Here is a 23153-nt window from a genome sequence, read left to right on the forward strand (position 1 = left end):
CTTGCATATTGAGCAGTACTTCAAAATGAGCTACTTTTTCTCAAACGTAAACTATAACTTCATAATAAAAAATTCGACTTCTTTTCTTGCATATTGAGCAGTACTTCAAAATGAGCTACTTTTTCTCAAACGTAAACTATAACTTCATAATAAAAAATTCGACTTCTTTTCTTGCATATTGAGCAGTACTTCAAAATGAGCTACTTTTTCTCAAACGTAAACTATAACTTCATAATAAAAAATTCGACTTCTTTTCTTGCATATTGAGCAGTACTTCAAAATGAGCTACTTTTTCTCAAACGTAAACTATAACTTCATAATAAAAAATTCGACTTCTTTTCTTGCATATTGAGCAGTACTTCAAAATGAGCTACTTTTTCTCAAACGTAAACTATAACTTCATAATAAAAAATTCGACTTCTTTTCTTGCATATTGAGCAGTACTTCAAAATGAGCTACTTTTTCTCAAACGTAAACTATAACTTCATAATAAAAAATTCGACTTCTTTTCTTGCATATTGAGCAGTACTTCAAAATGAGCTACTTTTTCTCAAACGTAAACTATAACTTCATAATAAAAAATTCGACTTCTTTTCTTGCATATTGAGCAGTACTTCAAAATGAGCTACTTTTTCTCAAACGTAAACTATAACTTCATAATAAAAAATTCGACTTCTTTTCTTGCATATTGAGCAGTACTTCAAAATGAGCTACTTTTTCTCAAACGTAAACTATAACTTCATAATAAAAAATTCGACTTCTTTTCTTGCATATTGAGCAGTACTTCAAAATGAGCTACTTTTTCTCAAACGTAAACTATAACTTCATAATAAAAAATTCGACTTCTTTTCTTGCATATTGAGCAGTACTTCAAAATGAGCTACTTTTTCTCAAACGTAAACTATAACTTCATAATAAAAAATTCGACTTCTTTTCTTGCATATTGAGCAGTACTTCAAAATGAGCTACTTTTTCTCAAACGTAAACTATAACTTCATAATAAAAAATTCGACTTCTTTTCTTGCATATTGAGCAGTACTTCAAAATGAGCTACTTTTTCTCAAACGTAAACTATAACTTCATAATAAAAAATTCGACTTCTTTTCTTGCATATTGAGCAGTACTTCAAAATGAGCTACTTTTTCTCAAACGTAAACTATAACTTCATAATAAAAAATTCGACTTCTTTTCTTGCATATTGAGCAGTACTTCAAAATGAGCTACTTTTTCTCAAACGTAAACTATAACTTCATAATAAAAAATTCGACTTCTTTTCTTGCATATTGAGCAGTACTTCAAAATGAGCTACTTTTTCTCAAACGTAAACTATAACTTCATAATAAAAAATTCGACTTCTTTTCTTGCATATTGAGCAGTACTTCAAAATGAGCTACTTTTTCTCAAACGTAAACTATAACTTCATAATAAAAAATTCGACTTCTTTTCTTGCATATTGAGCAGTACTTCAAAATGAGCTACTTTTTCTCAAACGTAAACTATAACTTCATAATAAAAAATTCGACTTCTTTTCTTGCATATTGAGCAGTACTTCAAAATGAGCTACTTTTTCTCAAACGTAAACTATAACTTCATAATAAAAAATTCGACTTCTTTTCTTGCATATTGAGCAGTACTTCAAAATGAGCTACTTTTTCTCAAACGTAAACTATAACTTCATAATAAAAAATTCGACTTCTTTTCTTGCATATTGAGCAGTACTTCAAAATGAGCTACTTTTTCTCAAACGTAAACTATAACTTCATAATAAAAAATTCGACTTCTTTTCTTGCATATTGAGCAGTACTTCAAAATGAGCTACTTTTTCTCAAACGTAAACTATAACTTCATAATAAAAAATTCGACTTCTTTTCTTGCATATTGAGCAGTACTTCAAAATGAGCTACTTTTTCTCAAACGTAAACTATAACTTCATAATAAAAAATTCGACTTCTTTTCTTGCATATTGAGCAGTACTTCAAAATGAGCTACTTTTTCTCAAACGTAAACTATAACTTCATAATAAAAAATTCGACTTCTTTTCTTGCATATTGAGCCGTACTTCAAAATGAGCTACTTTTTCTCAAACGTAAACTATAACTTCATAATAAAAAATTCGACTTCTTTTCTTGCATATTGAGCAGTACTTCAAAATGAGCTACTTTTTCTCAAACGTAAACTATAACTTCATAATAAAAAATTCGACTTCTTTTCTTGCATATTGAGCAGTACTTCAAAATGAGCTACTTTTTCTCAAACGTAAACTATAACTTCATAATAAAAAATTCGACTTCTTTTCTTGCATATTGAGCAGTACTTCAAAATGAGCTACTTTTTCTCAAACGTAAACTATAACTTCATAATAAAAAATTCGACTTCTTTTCTTGCATATTGAGCAGTACTTCAAAATGAGCTACTTTTTCTCAAACGTAAACTATAACTTCATAATAAAAAATTCGACTTCTTTTCTTGCATATTGAGCAGTACTTCAAAATGAGCTACTTTTTCTCAAACGTAAACTATAACTTCATAATAAAAAATTCGACTTCTTTTCTTGCATATTGAGCAGTACTTCAAAATGAGCTACTTTTTCTCAAACGTAAACTATAACTTCATAATAAAAAATTCGACTTCTTTTCTTGCATATTGAGCAGTACTTCAAAATGAGCTACTTTTTCTCAAACGTAAACTATAACTTCATAATAAAAAATTCGACTTCTTTTCTTGCATATTGAGCAGTACTTCAAAATGAGCTACTTTTTCTCAAACGTAAACTATAACTTCATAATAAAAAATTCGACTTCTTTTCTTGCATATTGAGCAGTACTTCAAAATGAGCTACTTTTTCTCAAACATAAACTATAACTTCATAATAAAAAATTCGACTTCTTTTCTTGCATATTGAGCAGTACTTCAAAATGAGCTACTTTTTCTCAAACGTAAACTATAACTTCATAATAAAAAATTCGACTTCTTTTCTTGCATATTGAGCAGTACTTCAAAATGAGCTACTTTTTCTCAAACGTAAACTATAACTTCATAATAAAAAATTCGACTTCTTTTCTTGCATATTGAGCAGTACTTCAAAATGAGCTACTTTTTCTCAAACGTAAACTATAACTTCATAATAAAAAATTCGACTTCTTTTCTTGCATATTGAGCAGTACTTCAAAATGAGCTACTTTTTCTCAAACGTAAACTATAACTTCATAATAAAAAATTCGACTTCTTTTCTTGCATATTGAGCAGTACTTCAAAATGAGCTACTTTTTCTCAAACGTAAACTATAACTTCATAATAAAAAATTCGACTTCTTTTCTTGCATATTGAGCAGTACTTCAAAATGAGCTACTTTTTCTCAAACGTAAACTATAACTTCATAATAAAAAATTCGACTTCTTTTCTTGCATATTGAGCAGTACTTCAAAATGAGCTACTTTTTCTCAAACGTAAACTATAACTTCATAATAAAAAATTCGACTTCTTTTCTTGCATATTGAGCAGTACTTCAAAATGAGCTACTTTTTCTCAAACGTAAACTATAACTTCATAATAAAAAATTCGACTTCTTTTCTTGCATATTGAGCAGTACTTCAAAATGAGCTACTTTTTCTCAAACGTAAACTATAACTTCATAATAAAAAATTCGACTTCTTTTCTTGCATATTGAGCAGTACTTCAAAATGAGCTACTTTTTCTCAAACGTAAACTATAACTTCATAATAAAAAATTCGACTTCTTTTCTTGCATATTGAGCAGTACTTCAAAATGAGCTACTTTTTCTCAAACGTAAACTATAACTTCATAATAAAAAATTCGACTTCTTTTCTTGCATATTGAGCAGTACTTCAAAATGAGCTACTTTTTCTCAAACGTAAACTATAACTTCATAATAAAAAATTCGACTTCTTTTCTTGCATATTGAGCAGTACTTCAAAATGAGCTACTTTTTCTCAAACGTAAACTATAACTTCATAATAAAAAATTCGACTTCTTTTCTTGCATATTGAGCAGTACTTCAAAATGAGCTACTTTTTCTCAAACGTAAACTATAACTTCATAATAAAAAATTCGACTTCTTTTCTTGCATATTGAGCAGTACTTCAAAATGAGCTACTTTTTCTCAAACGTAAACTATAACTTCATAATAAAAAATTCGACTTCTTTTCTTGCATATTGAGCAGTACTTCAAAATGAGCTACTTTTTCTCAAACGTAAACTATAACTTCATAATAAAAAATTCGACTTCTTTTCTTGCATATTGAGCAGTACTTCAAAATGAGCTACTTTTTCTCAAACGTAAACTATAACTTCATAATAAAAAATTCGACTTCTTTTCTTGCATATTGAGCAGTACTTCAAAATGAGCTACTTTTTCTCAAACGTAAACTATAACTTCATAATAAAAAATTCGACTTCTTTTCTTGCATATTGAGCAGTACTTCAAAATGAGCTACTTTTTCTCAAACGTAAACTATAACTTCATAATAAAAAATTCGACTTCTTTTCTTGCATATTGAGCAGTACTTCAAAATGAGCTACTTTTTCTCAAACGTAAACTATAACTTCATAATAAAAAATTCGACTTCTTTTCTTGCATATTGAGCAGTACTTCAAAATGAGCTACTTTTTCTCAAACGTAAACTATAACTTCATAATAAAAAATTCGACTTCTTTTCTTGCATATTGAGCAGTACTTCAAAATGAGCTACTTTTTCTCAAACGTAAACTATAACTTCATAATAAAAAATTCGACTTCTTTTCTTGCATATTGAGCAGTACTTCAAAATGAGCTACTTTTTCTCAAACGTAAACTATAACTTCATAATAAAAAATTCGACTTCTTTTCTTGCATATTGAGCAGTACTTCAAAATGAGCTACTTTTTCTCAAACGTAAACTATAACTTCATAATAAAAAATTCGACTTCTTTTCTTGCATATTGAGCAGTACTTCAAAATGAGCTACTTTTTCTCAAACGTAAACTATAACTTCATAATAAAAAATTCGACTTCTTTTCTTGCATATTGAGCAGTACTTCAAAATGAGCTACTTTTTCTCAAACGTAAACTATAACTTCATAATAAAAAATTCGACTTCTTTTCTTGCATATTGAGCAGTACTTCAAAATGAGCTACTTTTTCTCAAACGTAAACTATAACTTCATAATAAAAAATTCGACTTCTTTTCTTGCATATTGAGCAGTACTTCAAAATGAGCTACTTTATTCTTTACAATTAATTAATGGATAAAGAAATAAAAAACAACATTATGTTCTTCTCTAAATTAAATATCTTATAATGAGAAGAAGAAAAAGGAAAAAATCCCATCTCCTAACAAATATAATCTAGTTCGCTCTGTTCCTCTGAACTACTAGTGATATATATATATATATACTCCGTGTGTATTAAAAATTTTAATAAAATTTTTTAATTACCTGGAATTATAGTGAATTTTGTAAATAAATGAGAAGGTGATTTACTTACCATCCATTATACGCAAATAAACCAGAATAGAAAGATAAAGCAATTTTCGTAATATCTCCTTCCGATCCTTCAAAATTAAAGTGCTGAGTATTACCTGTAAGAAAAAATTACAAATAAAGTTATTTCTTATTTAAAAAAAGAAAATATGGTATAAGGTTAAAAGTAATATTAAATTATGATAAAGAAGGAACAAATTGTGAAAAACATAAGATTTTCCACTTATTTCTTATTTTGACATTATGTGCAACATTAAACAATTTCAAAGTTTAAACGAAAATCATGAATGCGAAAGGCAGAGCGTACGCGGGGCCCTAGACCATTCGAAATCCTTAGATTAAATTTCTTTTCTCGTACATTTTTTATTTATTCAAATATAAAGGTATTCATATACCTTTTCATTTAAGAAAGCATATTTAAAATAATAATAAATTAAATTTTTTTAAGTAATAAATAAATATGATTAATATTATACAAAAAAATTATCGTATTTTATTAATATACACTCTATAACAAAAAAATCGACGCACCAAGAAGCAATCATCCGATTGCTTTGAAATTTCGTATGCATGAATGTTTTGAACAGATATGGCTGGAATGATGCCGACTGGGGACGTATAGTCTTTAGCGACGAATCCCGCTTCCAACTGTGTCCTGACGATCATCGAAGACGTGTTTGGAGATGCACAGGGCAGAGGGGGGATCCTGACTTCACTATTGCACGCCACACCGGCCCTCAACAAGGCATTATGGTCTGGGGTGCCATTTCCTTTGACAGCCGGATCCCTTTGGTCGTCATTAGAGGTACACTTACTGCACAGCGGTACGTCGACAACATCCTAAGACCTGTTTTGCTACCGTTCCTTTTGAAGCGCCCTGGGCTGGTTTTTCAGCAGGACAATGCCAGACCACATACGGCACGTGTTGCTATGAACTGTCTGCAAGTTTGTCAAACTCTTCCTTGGCCTGCCAGATCACCAGATCTCTCTCCCATCGAGCATATCTGGGATATGATGGGAAGGCGATTGCATCTGGCACCGAATGTTGATGACCTCGTTCGACAATTGGATCGAATTTGGCAGGAAATACCGCAAAAGACCATTTGGGAGCTTTATCGGTCTATGCCACGCCGTGTGGCAGCTTGTATCTAGGCTAGAGCCGGGTCAACATCTCATTGAACTTGTTACTGTAACTCTACAATAAATAATTAAATTGTTCTGAAATTTTAATCATTTACTATTCTGTACATTGTCTTCCTATCCACCAATTTTCGTTTCAATCGGGCATATCCTTCTTGGTGCGTCGATTTTTTTGTTATAGAGTGCATATTTGAAACTGGTTTTTTATAAAAAAAATCATTATTTTTCTCAATTTTTTAAAATTTATTTTCAAAAAATCCATTTTAAGGGAGCCCCAAATGATTGGGGGCCCCAGGCCATGGCCTAGTCTGGCCTAATGGATAATCCGGCACTTGCGAAAGGTATAGTGCACATTGTTGGAATTTTCTACGAAAAACTTGTTAAATAATAAATTTTTAGTTGTTATTTTACCATGTTCAAGCAAAATAGTCAAATAACCATAAATAAGAAGGTGTTTAAACTGCTAACTGTGAGAAAAACCGTTTAATAACTGATTTCACCTAAGACGGTTAAACAACCAGAATTTTATCACACCATCTAAGCCCACCTTATATAGCAACTTATTTCCTTGCAGCTGGGTACCTATTATGGCCGAGAGGGCTAATTTGTCAGTCTCATGACCGCCAGAACGGGGGTTCGAGTCTCAGCGTTGACATCACAACATTTCATCCAGCCCCTTCAACGCATGAAGAGTTTTCAGTGTCTGGCAGCCCCCTATTTGTGACCCTGGACTAATAAAATACGATACTCTCATTCACGCATAGACGGCAACACCATAAGGTGACTTAACACAAAAAAGTATTGTATTTCTCAGAACCAGATAAACTAATTAAGCCCCATTCCACGGTTTTGCATTCTAGGCTTTTTAACCATACTACTTGTAAACGGCTTTAAAACCGTAAAGCTAAAAAAATGATCTTTATCGTACATTTAACGGTTAATAGGATGAACAGATTGCTACCTGTTATTTTACCGAAATTTTAAAATGAAAATTCTAAGAGTACAGTATCGATTCGCAAATAAATCAAACAACTCTCACCAAACTTTAATACTCAAGAGACAAATTAAAACTTTTAACATCACGGGGTGAATATGCCAACGTATGACTAACTTTTCCCACCCAAATGCAAAGAAACTTAAACTAGAGTAGAACTTTTAGCATTTTAAACAGCGACGCTAGGTTCAGTTGAAGTATGATGTAAATTTTCGACAGTAGGAACGAACATGAAGGCGATTTCTACGCTTTCTCTCTTTATCTCTGTCTAGCGTTGCCACTAAACCTGATAAAGTATTGTTTCAACTCAAAAGTTTTTACTGTTCGTTGAAAACACACACTGCAAAAAATCCACTTTAAAATATTGCGGAACAATGTGACGACACTTTGGGTGCATCATCCGTAAAATCCATTATACTGAAAAATCCATTTTTTTCATAAAAATATTATACCGTAATTATTACTGCAATATTTATTTTATGAGATTGATTCAGTGATTTTACGAAAATTATTAATTTAAAAATTATGGTATAATAATAGATTTTTATTACGTAAAAATAAATTTTTCGAGGAAAAGTACCTTTTCAATGTGATTTTCTTACAGTGCGCATTTCGACATTTAATCGCTCTAGTCGTAGCCGTGAGAGTCGAAAAATCGATTTTTATTAAAAATTAGAAAATCGATTCCTTTTTCTGGCACAAAATTTCATTCCATTCCTTCGAACGGTATACTCGCCGGCTTGGATCACGTGATAGCAAAGTTATTTTAATTTTTATGCGCATTAATAATGTAATTTCAATTACACATAAAAAGCAAATTTTTTTGAACTATTTTATACTAACTATTCTATTTAAAATATAAAGAAACTATTTTACTTAAAATATAAAGAAAATGTATTTATTTATTAAAATTAACAAAACTCATCATCACGAAAATTATAAAAATTATAATCATAAAAAATTTATTTTTAAAACAAACTTTAAGAGCATTCTCAATCACATAAATTTTTTTACAAACTATTTTTTTTACCTAATAATTTTTTTCAATTTTAGAATAGCGATACCAAACTGCCTATTTATAGAAACATTGCATATAGCAGAATTCAAAGAAATAAAAAAAGCTTCAAAACTAATGAATTATGATAATCTGGCAAAAAAAGTGTATATAATAGTCTTCTCGGTGTCAAAAATAGAAGATAACCTATCATTATTGTTTACATTAATGCAAGCAAGACTACAACAATCTAAGAATGTTTAAAGGATTTATTGAAATTCTATAAAAATGAATCATTCTTTCTCCTCTTCTTAGCATTTCGGAAATGCATCGAAACAAAGATTTATTTCTCGGAAAATCTGTGTTATGAATAGACCACTTTAAATCTGATCCTAAAGTGTTAAAAAAAGTCAACGATAAGAATTTTTATAGATAAAGCAGTGAGGAGAAACCTTTGCGACTCGTGGCTCCTCCGATTTCACAACTCTGTAACAAATTCCGGTTCAAATTCCGGTAAAAAGGCACTCAAGGTGCTTTATTTTCTTAGAATGCAGCAAATACAATCCGTGGCCAAATTAATAGACGCACTATTAGATTCTATGTAAAATCTCAATTATCGGGTCATACTATACAGCTTTATTGTTTTCATGTGACTGAAACCGGTTTGCACTTGATTACGTTAGTGTATCAATGGATTAAATGAGACGATATATAATATAAATTTGACGATACGATAAATATATTGTATAAATACAGAATAATTATAATATCAAGCATTATATAAGTATATTATAATAATGAGATCAAATTATTAGACGTACTGTAGTTTTTTAATAATGACATGATTTGCACGAGTTTATAAGCGATACTTTTATATTTAAACATACATGTAATGGGTTTTTATATTCCTATATACTTCCCATTTGTATTTATTTTTAACGTATTGCATTACAATGTTAACCAATTCACACAGAAGCGTAAACAACCGGTGTCATGCGAGTAAAAACAATGATAATTATAATTTTACATAGAATCTTAGAGTGGGTCTAAGAATATGGCCAGGGACTGTATAATGAATATAATAAAATAGCTACAAATCGATCATTCAGGGAGCTATGGGAACAAGGCACAGCAGAATGGACAAAACCGTGAGATAATATTAAAATGTTCGATTTTTACTTAAAAGTAATTTTAAAACTGTGCATTAATTAAGCTGCACAATTTTCAATTACTCTGAAATAAGAGGCAAAAAGGACATAGCAATTTAGCTATATCTGGCGCACTAAAAAGGAATTACACAGTGATAATTTTTTAAATACTAATTTCTGTGTAGCTACACTTACCAAAAATCTATAGCAAAATAATTTGAATGCTTAAAAACTTAATACATAGATTGTTATACAGAATATTTTACAGATTTATGAAGATTGCCTAGCAAATAAACACATTCAATTCTGCTATATTATTCCCATATTAGATTAAGCCTAATTTTTACAATAATGGTATCTAAGCCATGGGGATAAAGCTCACGCCTCCCAATGAGTTGCACCGGTTCGAATCCCGGCGATGGCTGGTTGATTCGAATTCCGCTCCCGGCTCGCACAGACCACAGTGCTCACGTAAAATATTCTCAGTGGTTGATGGATTATGGGTTAGAGTCCCCTTGCCAGCAGGCTAACCGCGGGAGGTTTCAGTGGATTTCCTCTCCATGTAACGCAAATGCGCGTTAGTTCCATCAGAAAATTCTCCACGAAAACAAGTGTCTCCCAATACTTGATCCAGGAGTTCCCTTATCTTCTGGGTTGGGTTCAAAATTCTATTAGGCTACAATAAATTCTGCAATATTAAATAGTTTGCAAGTAATACTGGTTCAAATAATTTTAAATTACATTTATAAAAACAAAAATAAAATATTGAAACATACATTTTGCAAAAATGTATTTGACAAACAAAAAAATAATTCCTTGAAATTCTTAAACTTCGGCAACTATGTAACTTCTTAATTTGAACTTCCAAAGAAATAAATATAGTATAAACTGTTATCTTAGACCTTTTGACCTACATCTATTAGTTTCCTGTGTTGTGGACACGGAAGTAAATATCGGAACTTACTATCAGACATAATATTAATTTGTCATTTTTGTGACATATTATTCAGCCCATCTCAAATACAGCTGCAAGACCTATAATTAACTACTACTGACCAAGGTCAGTTCATTCAAGAATTTACTATCCGGCAACGAGAGTATTCATATGTTTGCAAACTATTTCCAATTTGAATTTGTTTACCCTTGAAAGTTAGTTAAACTAAGTGTTTTTAAACTAACGCATAATCTAAGGTTCACATCAAAAAGTATAATTACACCAGTAAGCAAAATTATTGTGTAGGAACTTAAGTAGTCAATTAAGTAATTAAGAGAGAAATATCGAATGAAATTGTCATTATTTTAAAATGTGATTTTTAGAAATAGGAAAGAAAAAAAAAAACAATTATCCTGATATTAAGTGTTGAAACTTTTTTCTAAGCACAGATGAGCAGTTTTTGACGGTTTCAGCCGTCACGTCAATATATCTGTGATAAAAACCTGTGTCAAGACTTTCTGTGTTAGTCTAAACATATTTTTTATATTTTAATAGTGCATTGCATGTAATGTTTAAGGTCCCTGGATAAATTATTAGACTCACTATAAGATCTCTATGTAAAATCTTAATTATCAGGTTATACTATACAGCTTTAATGTTTTGACGCGACTGAAATCAGTTTGCCGTTTGTGTATCAATTGGTTAAATTGGACGATTGGATAAGTTAGACGATATATTAGAGAATATTTATTATATCAGGTATTATAATAATTCAACCAAATTATTAGACGCACTGTAGTTTTTTTAATAATTACACGAGTTTATACGCAATATTTTATATTTAAACATACATGAAATGGGTTTTTATTCAGGGGATTTTTTATATATTTGTATTTATTTTTAACGCATTACATTACAATGTTAACCAACTGATACGCGAACATAAACAAGTGCAAACTGGTTTCAAACGCGTAAAAATAATACAGCTGTATAGCAAGGGCGCCGGCAGGGGGGTGCACTTGCACCCCCCTGTTTTTTTTTTCCCAAACAATTAAAGAGGTACAGAAAAACAATTTTGTTATAAACTTTTTTAATTAAAAATATTTTTATTCGAAAACAAATAATTAAGTAATTATTGATACATGACAATTAAGAAATTGTCTAATCAAACAAGAATTGTAATCGTCTTGTTTGCTGTCCAAATCTGTTTATAACTTTTTCAATGAATTCTGAGTCATCTTTGATTCTTTTCTTATGCACACTGAGCATGCACAGACTACTCAATCTCTCGTGAGACATTGTAGACCGATTCCATGTTTTGATGCGTCGCATTGTACTAAAAGTGCGTTCAATAGTGCACGTAGTGGCTGGAAGAGTTAGGCCAATTTTGATTACCTCTGCTACAGCTGGATAAAACGGTGTGGCCTCAATAACTAAATCGATGTATTCAAGGGATTCATAAGAATTTTCTCTATTCCTCCACATTTCGTACCACGTTGTAGCTTTAGCGATGAAATTCAGGGATGGCAGATCTTTATACAAGTATATATATCTTCTAAAATTTTAAGATATGACGCTTTGTCCAGTTTGTTCATATTATTCGGGTGAAGCTGTAAGAGTGAAAATGCTTTTCTTTGTGTAGAAGAAAAACGGTCTTTCAACGATGATATAATGGAGCCCAAATAAGGAATAAAGATTGACCTCCTGAAAAATTCTTTTGCGTTTTTAGAAGGCACATTCGATATATAGCTATATTTTTAAATTTCTTTTCATAAAATATAAATAATATTATATTTTCTATTAGTTATTTAGTTTAAAAAAGGTGTATAACGCAAACTGACTTCTCACAACTGTAAAACTTCATCAACACAATAAATACCAATGTTTAGCGTGCACAAACACGTTAGTATACAAAACTATTTGTAGTTATTTGTGTTTCAGAGTCAGTAGCTTTGCCATCAATACAGTTTCTCGTGGCAAAATTTGCAAGTACAAAAAATTCGCACTTTTTTTAAAATATCTTGGTAACAATGAAGAAATGTATTTTGAAAAAAATTAACAGATGAAAGCATATGTAATAACAAAACAAAATGTAATAACAGAATATTTCTATTTTTTTTGGGGGGGGGGAAGGGGTTAGTTTATTAGTGGGTTGCACCTCCTTTCATATTATTCTACCGGCGCCCTTACTGTATAGTATATCCTGATAATTAAGATTTTACAAAGCATCTTAAAGTGCGTCTATAAAGTGCTCAATAGTTGTAGAGTTGCTTTAAAGAAAAAATGCTAATAATATAAAAAGAATTTTAAACATTCCAAAATGCAATTACATTTCCTTATATAAAAAAATAAGGTAATTGCTTAAAATCATTTTTTATTTTGCACTTAATATTTTTTTAAACATTCATTAACATTACTTTGGACAATTTTGTTATTTAAATTAATTTAATCTTGTAATTTGGATTTTACTTAGTCGAATAATTTAACAAAATTAAGAAAAAAATAAATTGAAAGTGTTAAATTTTTTGTCTAAAGTTCTGAAACCTTTATTTATTACAAGATCCCAAAAATCCTAAAACCAATCTTACTAATCTTGTAAATCCTTTTAGCAATTAGACTATCAAATCAATAATCAAAAGTAAAAACTGAAGGTCTTTTCTTTACAGAGCGCACAACTAATGCCAGTTTTATTTTTCATGTATATTATCTATTTAAACTGAATAAATAAATACCATTATGAATTAAATACGTGCCGCAAATATCAATTAAGCCTATAAATTATACGATGATGATAATCTTTGAATTCTTTATTAGTAATACAATGCACGTTTACTATTTATTAGATTCAGATACACCACAGGTTAAATACCTCAAATTACGCAATGAAAATTGATACTTTGAAAATTTATGAGTGTATCTAACTTATTTTAATTTGAAGCAACTGTAAACAGAATATTATAATACGATGTTAATATGTTAAGTAAGAAATATGAACGAACATTTCAATATTTTTGCACCTTGTTTAGATATCAAATTCTCCTTTTCTTTAGAAAAATGAATTTGCTTTTTATCTATAAATTATAATATCTATAAGAATCAGGTGTTAATCCCGACTTTTAATGAAAGGTTCTTTTTTGTGAAATAGAGAAAAATCTACTTATAATTTAGTAAATTTTTGAAGAAAAAAAAGAGTATAATTTTTGTGATTTTCTAAAAAATCAAAAAATACGTGGAGTGTTAAAAATTCCGGATCAAATTACAGTAAAAAGTATTAGCACTTCATCCTTAAAATACATTTTTATCGTTAAATTTTATACCGTTATTTTTACAGTAATATTTACTTAATCACAATGATTCCGTGCTTTTCAGTAAATGTTACGGTAAAAATTAAGAGATATCGGATTTTTTGTTCCGTAAAATTTTACGGTAAAAATGGATTTTATGGTGAAAAGTAGCAGCACTCAAGGTGCCAATACTTTTTGCGGTGATTTAATTCAGAATTTTTTACAGTTTGGTGTGTCCAAACTTTGTGTGAAAAGACTTGTTTTGATTTAGTGTAAATATTCTCATTTTCTGAATTAAAAAGACCAAAGAATCAAGGTCCTTTTTTCGTGTATAAGTGAAAATTAAGTCCTGTTTTTGTGTGGAAAGGGGAGTTCTTTCAGGAAGCTGTAGTTTTAAAATTACGAGACGCAAAACGAAGTATTTTTCAAACAGTCCATTTTCAAAAAGAAAAAATATTGATATTAAGATAAAATATTTTATGAAGAGTCCGTTTTTACGATATAATCATTTGTACTTGGTCCGATTTCACATTAGGATATTTTGTGTCAATTTTAACTATAAAAAACTGTAAAGAGCCCGCAAATGGTCCCAAGTGTGGGGTTCTAGCAATTAATGGTTTCATAAGATAAAACCGCTATACCTCAGAGGCACTTTGTTAATTCGATATCCTTTTATGCACATAGACGAAAAAACTAACTATGCCATTTCATAAAAATGTTTCAGCCAAAAGAAATTGCTAATAAATTCCTTTTTTTTTTTTTTTTGGCGATACCCTTTCAACTTTGACATTATGGCCTCTCATGACATGCATCCTTAATTCAACGTAAAGTGGACAATTGACCCTGAAAATGAACTTCATTGTTTTTGGTGCTAAAGATCTAATTTTTTTGTCATGTTTGCTGCGTACTTGCAATACATTAAAAAAAAATACAGAGAATTCTTAAAAAATCTTCTTAAAAAATACAGAAAATTTACAAGATTCGCATTTAAAATCATTGTGGCAAAGAATTGAAAAATAAATTGTAACGCAAGAAGCATTTTTAATAATGTATTTTATAGTTTAAGACACTTTTTAATGTCAGGTAATTAAAAATGCTAATTGTTTTACAATTCTATTTTAAAATATCAGTCACAAGTAAGGTCTAAGAACGATTATTTTATGAAATGCATTTAAAATATTTGTTTACATAAGTAAACAAAAATAACGAACGCAACAAAGCAAGTTTTGCAATGAAGACTACTACAATACTCAAAATTTCATGTAATATTTATTCCTGATTGTTTAAAATCAAACATTTAAGAAGTTGAAATCAATTGTAAACAATTGTAATGCGAAGTGTTGTTTAACTATTGTTTTAACTATAATCTCCAAATATTTTTTTTAAACTTGGTACCTTAAGGTTTATGTATGTGCATTTGACGCAGGGTTGGGTTTTTGACGTCAAAAAGTGGTTTTTGACATGACAAGGGTATAATACTGGTTTAAACCGTCAAAAACCCGTCAAAAATGTCAAAAACTGAAGTTTGCCAAGAAAATATATAAACTTCAAAACTACCAACAGTTGCCATGCATTATATTGAAATTTAATTATACTATAGGTAATCAGCAGGCTTTAAAATATTTTTCAATTAAAATTAAGGTGAAATAACAGATTTAAAATCTTCGAAATTTATATTCAAATGCATGTGCAGAAAAATTTTGCACAAAAATTGTTTAAATATTTATATTTAAAAATTTTTTTTTTCTTTTTGATACTTAAGAAAATTAAAAGTTTATTACTATGCATTTTTGACATATAACGAACATATAACTAATATTTATAAGGAACTTACAAGTTATGTCGTCCCGCAGTGGACTGATCGTTAAGACACGGTTCCCAGCAGATCACCGAAGTCAAGCATCACTGGTTACGGTCAGTGTGCGGGTGGGTGACCACTTGGATCAGTCTGCGTAGGGACCGAGGGTGTGCGGTATTGGTCCTCGCTAAAACTGTGCTACCGTAAAGTGCTCGACTTCGCGCGCAGGTCGTCGGGCTACCGAAGCGGGGGTGCCATCCCTTCCGCAGAGGATCAAAATTGTGATGGCATGTCTTCGGATCATCCTCCGGGATGTTTCCCAGACCGTCGCCAATAGCCCATTGTGCAGCTCTAGTGCGACGTAAATTAACAACTACAACTACTACAAGTTATGTCGTATAAATACAAACTTGATACAAGATACAAGGGTATAAAAAAAATTTTTTGATGTTATACTGAATATCTTCATTATCCAGTATGTTAATTTGAATTTAAAAGTAGTTATATTTATGAATAATGATAAATATAATTCATATTGTTTATTATATTTATTTATAATTATTACACTTATCATTTTAAAAAATTTTTTATCTCTAAATTTTTTTTTCTCCACTTGTATTAAGAATACAAATAATGCATATCTTGAAAGCAAGAAGTAATTATTCAACAGCTGAATATTTAGATATTCAACAAAACTATATCGTATTCAGTAAAATGAAATTCACAAGTATTTGGATAAACTAAATTTTCAGCATAGTAAATGAATAGGCTGAATATACTGTAAATCGACACTAACTGCTCTGTGTATTTAACAGAAAGCACTTAAATTTGTATTGTCTTATGTTAAAAAGATTATTAAGAAGATTTAAAAGAATATTAAAAAGATTTTTCTTTAAAAGAAGATGTCTAATGTACAAAACTGCTAATGTTTATCTTTAAAAATGTCTAATTTTTAGTATAATCTATACTATACACTAAATTTGGTTATAAATAAATTTCTTAATAATATCACTGCAGATTTTCAATAACACATGAAAATGAATACATAATATTACAAAAGATGCGAGTTTTCAAAAGTACAAGATTTCGGTTACTATTCAAAATATAAGTGTTTCTTCAAAACTTTAAATTTATTTTTTCTAGAACATATTTAGAAACACTATCGTTTAAAAAATATATAAATTTTATGTATTAATTAAATTTCACATATGAATATAGGTTTTTGACATTTTCGACATTTTTGACAGTGAGGTTTTTGACGTGACGGTTTAAACCATGGTTTAAACTGTCAAAAACTGTCACATGTCAAAAACCTGCCAACCCTGATTTGACGTAAAAAGAAATAAAGTTTCTGGCATCAAAATAAAAACAAGATTCATTGTAACGATTTTCAACGTATATTGTCCCTTTAAATTGTACAATTAATAAACAATGAAAAATTTGAGAATTCTATTCTTTTAAAAGCTTTTAGAACCCATTAGCCCAGAATAATAGTTAGACAGACAAATTCGTTACTCATAACATAAAACGCGAATTATAAATTATTTTATGATTTTCTTCAAAATGTGTAATATAACAAAATCTAAAAAAAAAAAGTTTCAGTTTTCTCAGACCATTATAAACATGTACTTATAAAAATGTTCATTTTATTTTTTCAATTTTCGAAAAGAAATTTCCTTCTAACAAAAATGTAAAACTAAAACTTGGCTTTTGACATTAAGAAAACACATTATAAACGAAATTTGTGCATTAAATAGGCAGTATTGTACAAATAAAATAGAATTTGCATACAAAATTTAACGTCAAATCATAAAAACAAAGAATCGCACATCTTCACTAGTTCTAAAAGAACAGCTGTATTCAAAATACGGGCAATACAAACACAAACCGTTATAAAACCAAGCTCATTAAATTCAACAGCTGCACGCGACTCAATATGGCGCTCACCTGGGCATAAAAGTTGATGACGCCGAAAGCCTGATGATTCTCTCAATTATCAAAACTCAAAACGGAAGTGTGTGCAGAGATTCCCACATTAAAAGAAAGTCTTTAGTTCATGACCTTGAATGTTGTGTTAAATGGTTTTTACTAGAAAAAAGGAAGTTGGAATACAATAGGAAACTTAACAACATTTTTTTTTCCACATTGAAACTTTAGGTTGAATGGCCAGTTCCTTTTCATTAGTTGAGTCATTTCTAAGTAAACCGTAAACTTCATGTTTATTCTGCTTAAGAAAAATATCTAATTAAACAAACGAAGATTTTTTTTTATGAGGCAATTAAGTGCTTTGTTTGAAAAATTATGCACAAAACGAATAAAATGCTTTTAAGATTTAATTATAAATGTTTCTGAATCTATTCGGGTGTTTTATTCACTCCGAAATTGAGTTTTTTCTTTCTTCTTCCAAATTGCCATCGTAAGAAAAAATTTTAGGCAGTATTGCTTACAAAGTTTTGCTTCTGCATGTCTCACAAGTAGGACTGGGCTATAAATCGATGTATCGAGACATATAGATTTAACGCATATGTCGGCAAGACGATACAGCGACTTTCATTCAAGGCGAGCGCAAAACGATATAGCGATATAAGACACACAAGGATATAAGATAACGATATAGCGATATAAGACTCTTCTTTTACGTTCCGATGTTGACTCGCGCTGTGGAAGACGATGTTCGTTTCGTTATGTTGAAATGGCCTTGATTGGTGAGCTGTAGAATCAGAATCAGAGTTTTGAGAACACATATCGTTATATCGCATGTTCCTTTTCGCACCTCTTATTAGCTTTTTTTTTCTTTGTCGCGACTTTTCTTTTAGATTATTTTCAGTGGGACTAACTTCGTGATCGCCGATGTTACCTTGTTCAGAAGGCAATCTATTATTGAAAAGAATACATAAAGAAGAGTTTCTTCTTTTAAAAAAACTTCGTTTTATTTTTAAATGTGAAAATTATCGGTAATCTAATGTAGGCGCCTATAAAGAATTGAATTTGTTTGGTTATTTTTTTACTTTCTTTTAATTTATTAAAAACTTTTTGGATGAAACTTCTAATAATTTAATGAGTTTTTATTACTGATTTTAAATTTATAAGTCTTGTTGTTTTTATTTTTAGAAATAAAGTTAAAACAAAATTTATTTTTGTCATTTGGATTTGGACATAAGTCAATCAACTTTGTTTATACAGAAAAATTTGAAAGGTTTGCGTATTTTATTCATTTTTTAAAATCATTTAGCACTTCGTTTTATTAGAGAGTATAATAATTTTTTTTTAAAAATATTCTTTTCATATCATTAGTTAATTAGCTGAATATATTATCGAATATCAAAATTTTTTTATTTTTAAGAAATTAAATCTTACTTTGTTTTTTGTTCATAATTCGGTCATTATTTAATTTAATCTAATTATTTATCTGAAATGATAAGGTGCCGCAGTGGACTGATCGTTAAGACACGGTTCCCTGCAGATCACCGAAGTCAAGCATCAATGACTGCGGTCAGTGTGCGGGTGAGTGACCACTTGGATCAGTCTGCGTAGGGACCGAAGGTGTGCGGTATTGGTTCTCGTTAAACTGTTCTACCGTAAAGTGCTCGACTTCGCGTGCAGGTCGTCGAGCTACCGAAACGGGGGTGCCATCCCATTTGAAGAGGATCAAAATTGTGATGTCATGTCTTCGGATCATTCTCAGGGATGTTTCCCAAACCGTCGCCAATAGCCCATTGTGCAGCTCTAATGTGACGTAAATGAACTATAATAGAACTATAATAACTGAAATGATAATAATAAAAAATAGTGTTTTAAAAGCGTTTTTTTTTTCCTAAAATTTATTTAGCACTTTGTTTTAAACATACAAATAATTTTTAACGTTTCATTTAGAAATTGAACATTACGATCGAACTTAATAATTATGTAATTATTTATGCATAATAGTACAAGAAAATATTAATTTGTAAAAAACGCTTTAAAAAAAGTTTTTAACACTTTGTTTTACGCGTATTATGAATTTCTAAACAAACATTTCAATAAATATTTTAAGTAAGATTTGTACATTGTAGTCAATTTATTTAATATCTTTCTTAAGCAAAACATATATATCTTCAAATTTATAAATTGATTTAAATCAATCTGAGTATGAAGTTTTGATAGAAATCTGACTTTCTGTGCCTTACAAGTAAATGCAATTCAAAAAAAAAAAAATATCGCGATGCAAAACTGACGATGCATTACGATATATAATTTCTAATATTGCCCAGTCCTACTCACAAGTATAGGGCACAAAAAAAAAAAAAAAACGGAATCAATAGAATAATTTTTAATCCAGTGATCGGATCTTAAGGAGCTGGGACTCAATCGTAATTTTGAAAATAAGTGACTTCAAATATTTAATTCAAAATTTCTAATGAAATACTGCAGACGATATTTTAAGTTACGAATTCGGACACAAAAATAAACTGTTTCTGAATAAATGTATCTTTTTTTCATAGACAGATTTGGATTATTTGGTCCTCAGGTAAAATAAAATCTGAGAACTCAATAGTTTGGTCATGAAAGCGATCTCTTAATGTAAATTTTCCATTTTGCGTATTTCGCCATATCTTGTACGCAATTATAAAGTTATTTATCCGAATCTAATTCCACGCAAAAAATAATTTCTCATGATTATGTATTAACAATAGTCGGAAAAATTTTGAATGGTAGACAAATTTTATATTATTTTAAAAAACATAATTGTATACGACAAAATACAAAATTTGAAAAAAATCGGTTGAATTCCTGAGAGATCGAATTTTAAATATATGACTATTTTAAAATTTTATGATTCAAAAGCTATTTGACCGACTTCTATCAAACTTTGTAATTTGAGAGATAAAATTACGTTCTTTAAAATAATATAAAAACTTAAGCACCAAAAAATTAAAAAAAATCGTTCGATTCGCTTAAAAAGTTCTGGAGATAAGTCGAAATACATAAAAAGAAAAATGAACAGTACTGGATCCAAACTTCCGACCACGTTCTTCAGGACTATATTTCCCAGATTGCGGATTTCCCATATTTTGAGGTCCGAGAATCCAATTCTGACCAAAAAAGGTATGTGTATCGAATAAAAATTTTTTTTCTGATTTTGTAACTTAAAGTATCGTCTGCACTAAATAGTGCAGACGATATTTTAGTATATTAGCATATTTGAAGTCACTCCTTCAACCCTTTATACACCTACGGGATTCTTAAGTTCCACTAATTATATTTCTATATAATATTGAAACGGAACAAAATAACCCACCGGGACTTGTAATAGGAATTTCCATTTATCATTACTAATTAAAAGTAGACGATTATTACACCGCTCATGAAACTATTTAATTGTTGATATTTCGTTCGAGGACGCCATTTTATGATTAATCTATGTTCTTCACTTCGCGATTTTCTATATCAATCAATTTCGCAATTAAGCCTTTCGTATTATTTTATTATTTTTTTTAATTGATTCATAAACATTTTCAAATAGCTATAAAACAAAGTATTAAAAGTTAAAACTTTAATTAAGATTTCATTATGTGTTGATCTGGGGACTATAAGATGCCGACGGGTTTTATATTCATGCAATGTGGCAACTTATATAAATTATATTGAGAATAGCGTTAACTTATTTTATGCGATTTATCAAAATATTTATGCATAATTTACTTTCTCCATTAAGTTATGTATATATGTAGCTCACTATTTTATTTTTAACAGACGTGCATGAGTGAAACTAAGACTGAACAGTCGAATTTAACAGCTGAAAAAATTAAAATTGTGTGAGAGAAAATTCCGCCAGATGCTGACACTTTTGTATACAAAATTAACAATTTCATTTGCTCAAAATTATAAAATATTTTGATTAATTTCATTATAAATCTGGTTTATATTTTAATATTTCTAATTAATCTTTAGAGAGCCGTGGTGGCTCAGGGGATAGAGCTTTCGCCTTCCGAATAGGTGAACCGGGTTCGAATCCCAGCGATGGTTGGTTGATTCGAATTCCGCACCCGACTTGCATCAAACACAGTGATGACGTAAAATATCCTCACTGGTAAACGGATCATGGGTTAGAGTCCTCTTTCCGCCAGGCTAACCGTGGGAGGTTTTTGTGGTTTTCCTCTCCTTACAACACACATGAGGGTTAGTTCCATCAAAAAGTCCTCCACGAAGACAAATTTCTCCTAACACTTGATCCAGGAACTCCCTTGTCTTCTAGATTGGGTTCAAAATTACAAGGTTACGGAGTTGCACATTAGCAGTCGTAAACCCAAAAAATGGGTCGGGTTCAACGACAATTTTAAAATAAAATTAAAATTGATCTTTAGAAATAAAAAAATATGCGCACAAGCATTTTATTATTCTTTATGTTTTTATAGTATAATTTCTGCTCTCAAAGTATTATAAGTTATAGATCAAATTCCAGCCGCATGTCATAGCTCTAAATTAAATATTTGATGAAAAAATTAGAAAATAATGCTGGAAGACGAAAAAAAAATTTTCTCCAAAGAATATAATAGCCAATACGGTAAAAAGTTTTGCGCATTTTTTTTAAATACATTTTTTTCAATAATTTAGTAAATGAAGGGTTAAACCTATGAGTACGTTAAGATCAAAATTTTTGTCTTTCTTTTGCGCTTTATACATATATTTTGATCCGATAAATCGGAATTATATGAGTTAAAATTTAACAATAGAGACAGACTAAATTCCAATTTACGCATATCTAAGAGCGGAAAACTTGTAAACATTTTATTAATTTTACCAAATTAATCGCTTAAAAGAATCGGAGCATTAATCCAAAATTTATTCACCCATTCCATTATTAATCATATTTACAGTGGCCAATTACTATAAAATAAAAAATTGTTCGTTAGTGATTTGCACTCAACAGTTAAAAATATAGGACACAATAAAGTTTGTTGTGAACATGGCACTGTAAGTTTGCTGCAAACCTTGGTAAAGAGTCAAATTTAAACATATTTTTGTTCAAATAAATATTTTTTTTCAAAGTGCAGCATGAAGGGCATAATTTTGGTTTAACATCATGAATTAAAGTCACAGCAAATTTGTACGATATTATGGTTTTAAGTAACGATACGCATTTCGAATGCAATTTCGATATGCGTGCAATTTCGAATGAATTTCTATAGCTTGATAGTACACTCCAAAATCTACAGAAAAAAACAACATATTTTTAAAGAAATAAAAATGTTTAAACATAAACACAGATTTTTTCCGTTTTTACCCGCACGTTGCAAAAGATTAATTCTTTTTTTTTTTTTTTTTTTTTTTTTTTTTTTACAGTTTATTTCCGTTAATTTGTCGGTTTACAGCAGTATTTCACAAAACAGTTTTTCTCTGAAA

The 23153-nt window shown here is 29.7% G+C and overlaps 1 protein-coding gene across 1 annotated transcript in view; it reads right to left on the bottom strand.

The window, feature by feature from the left end:
- The window catches only part of LOC107454853 (large neutral amino acids transporter small subunit 2), a 79615-nt gene that overhangs the window by 12361 nt on the left and 44101 nt on the right, over positions 1–23153 (bottom strand). Inside the window, exon 3 of the mRNA XM_087156216.1 lies at positions 5483–5576. Coding sequence (XP_087012342.1) covers positions 5483–5576 — 94 coding nt within the window. The remainder of the gene's footprint in view (positions 1–5482; positions 5577–23153) is intronic.

This window comes from Parasteatoda tepidariorum, chromosome 12 (assembly GCF_982258835.1).
Source record: "Parasteatoda tepidariorum strain Cologne lab strain chromosome 12, Ptep-v5.0, whole genome shotgun sequence".
Lineage (NCBI taxonomy): Eukaryota > Metazoa > Arthropoda > Arachnida > Araneae > Theridiidae > Parasteatoda > Parasteatoda tepidariorum.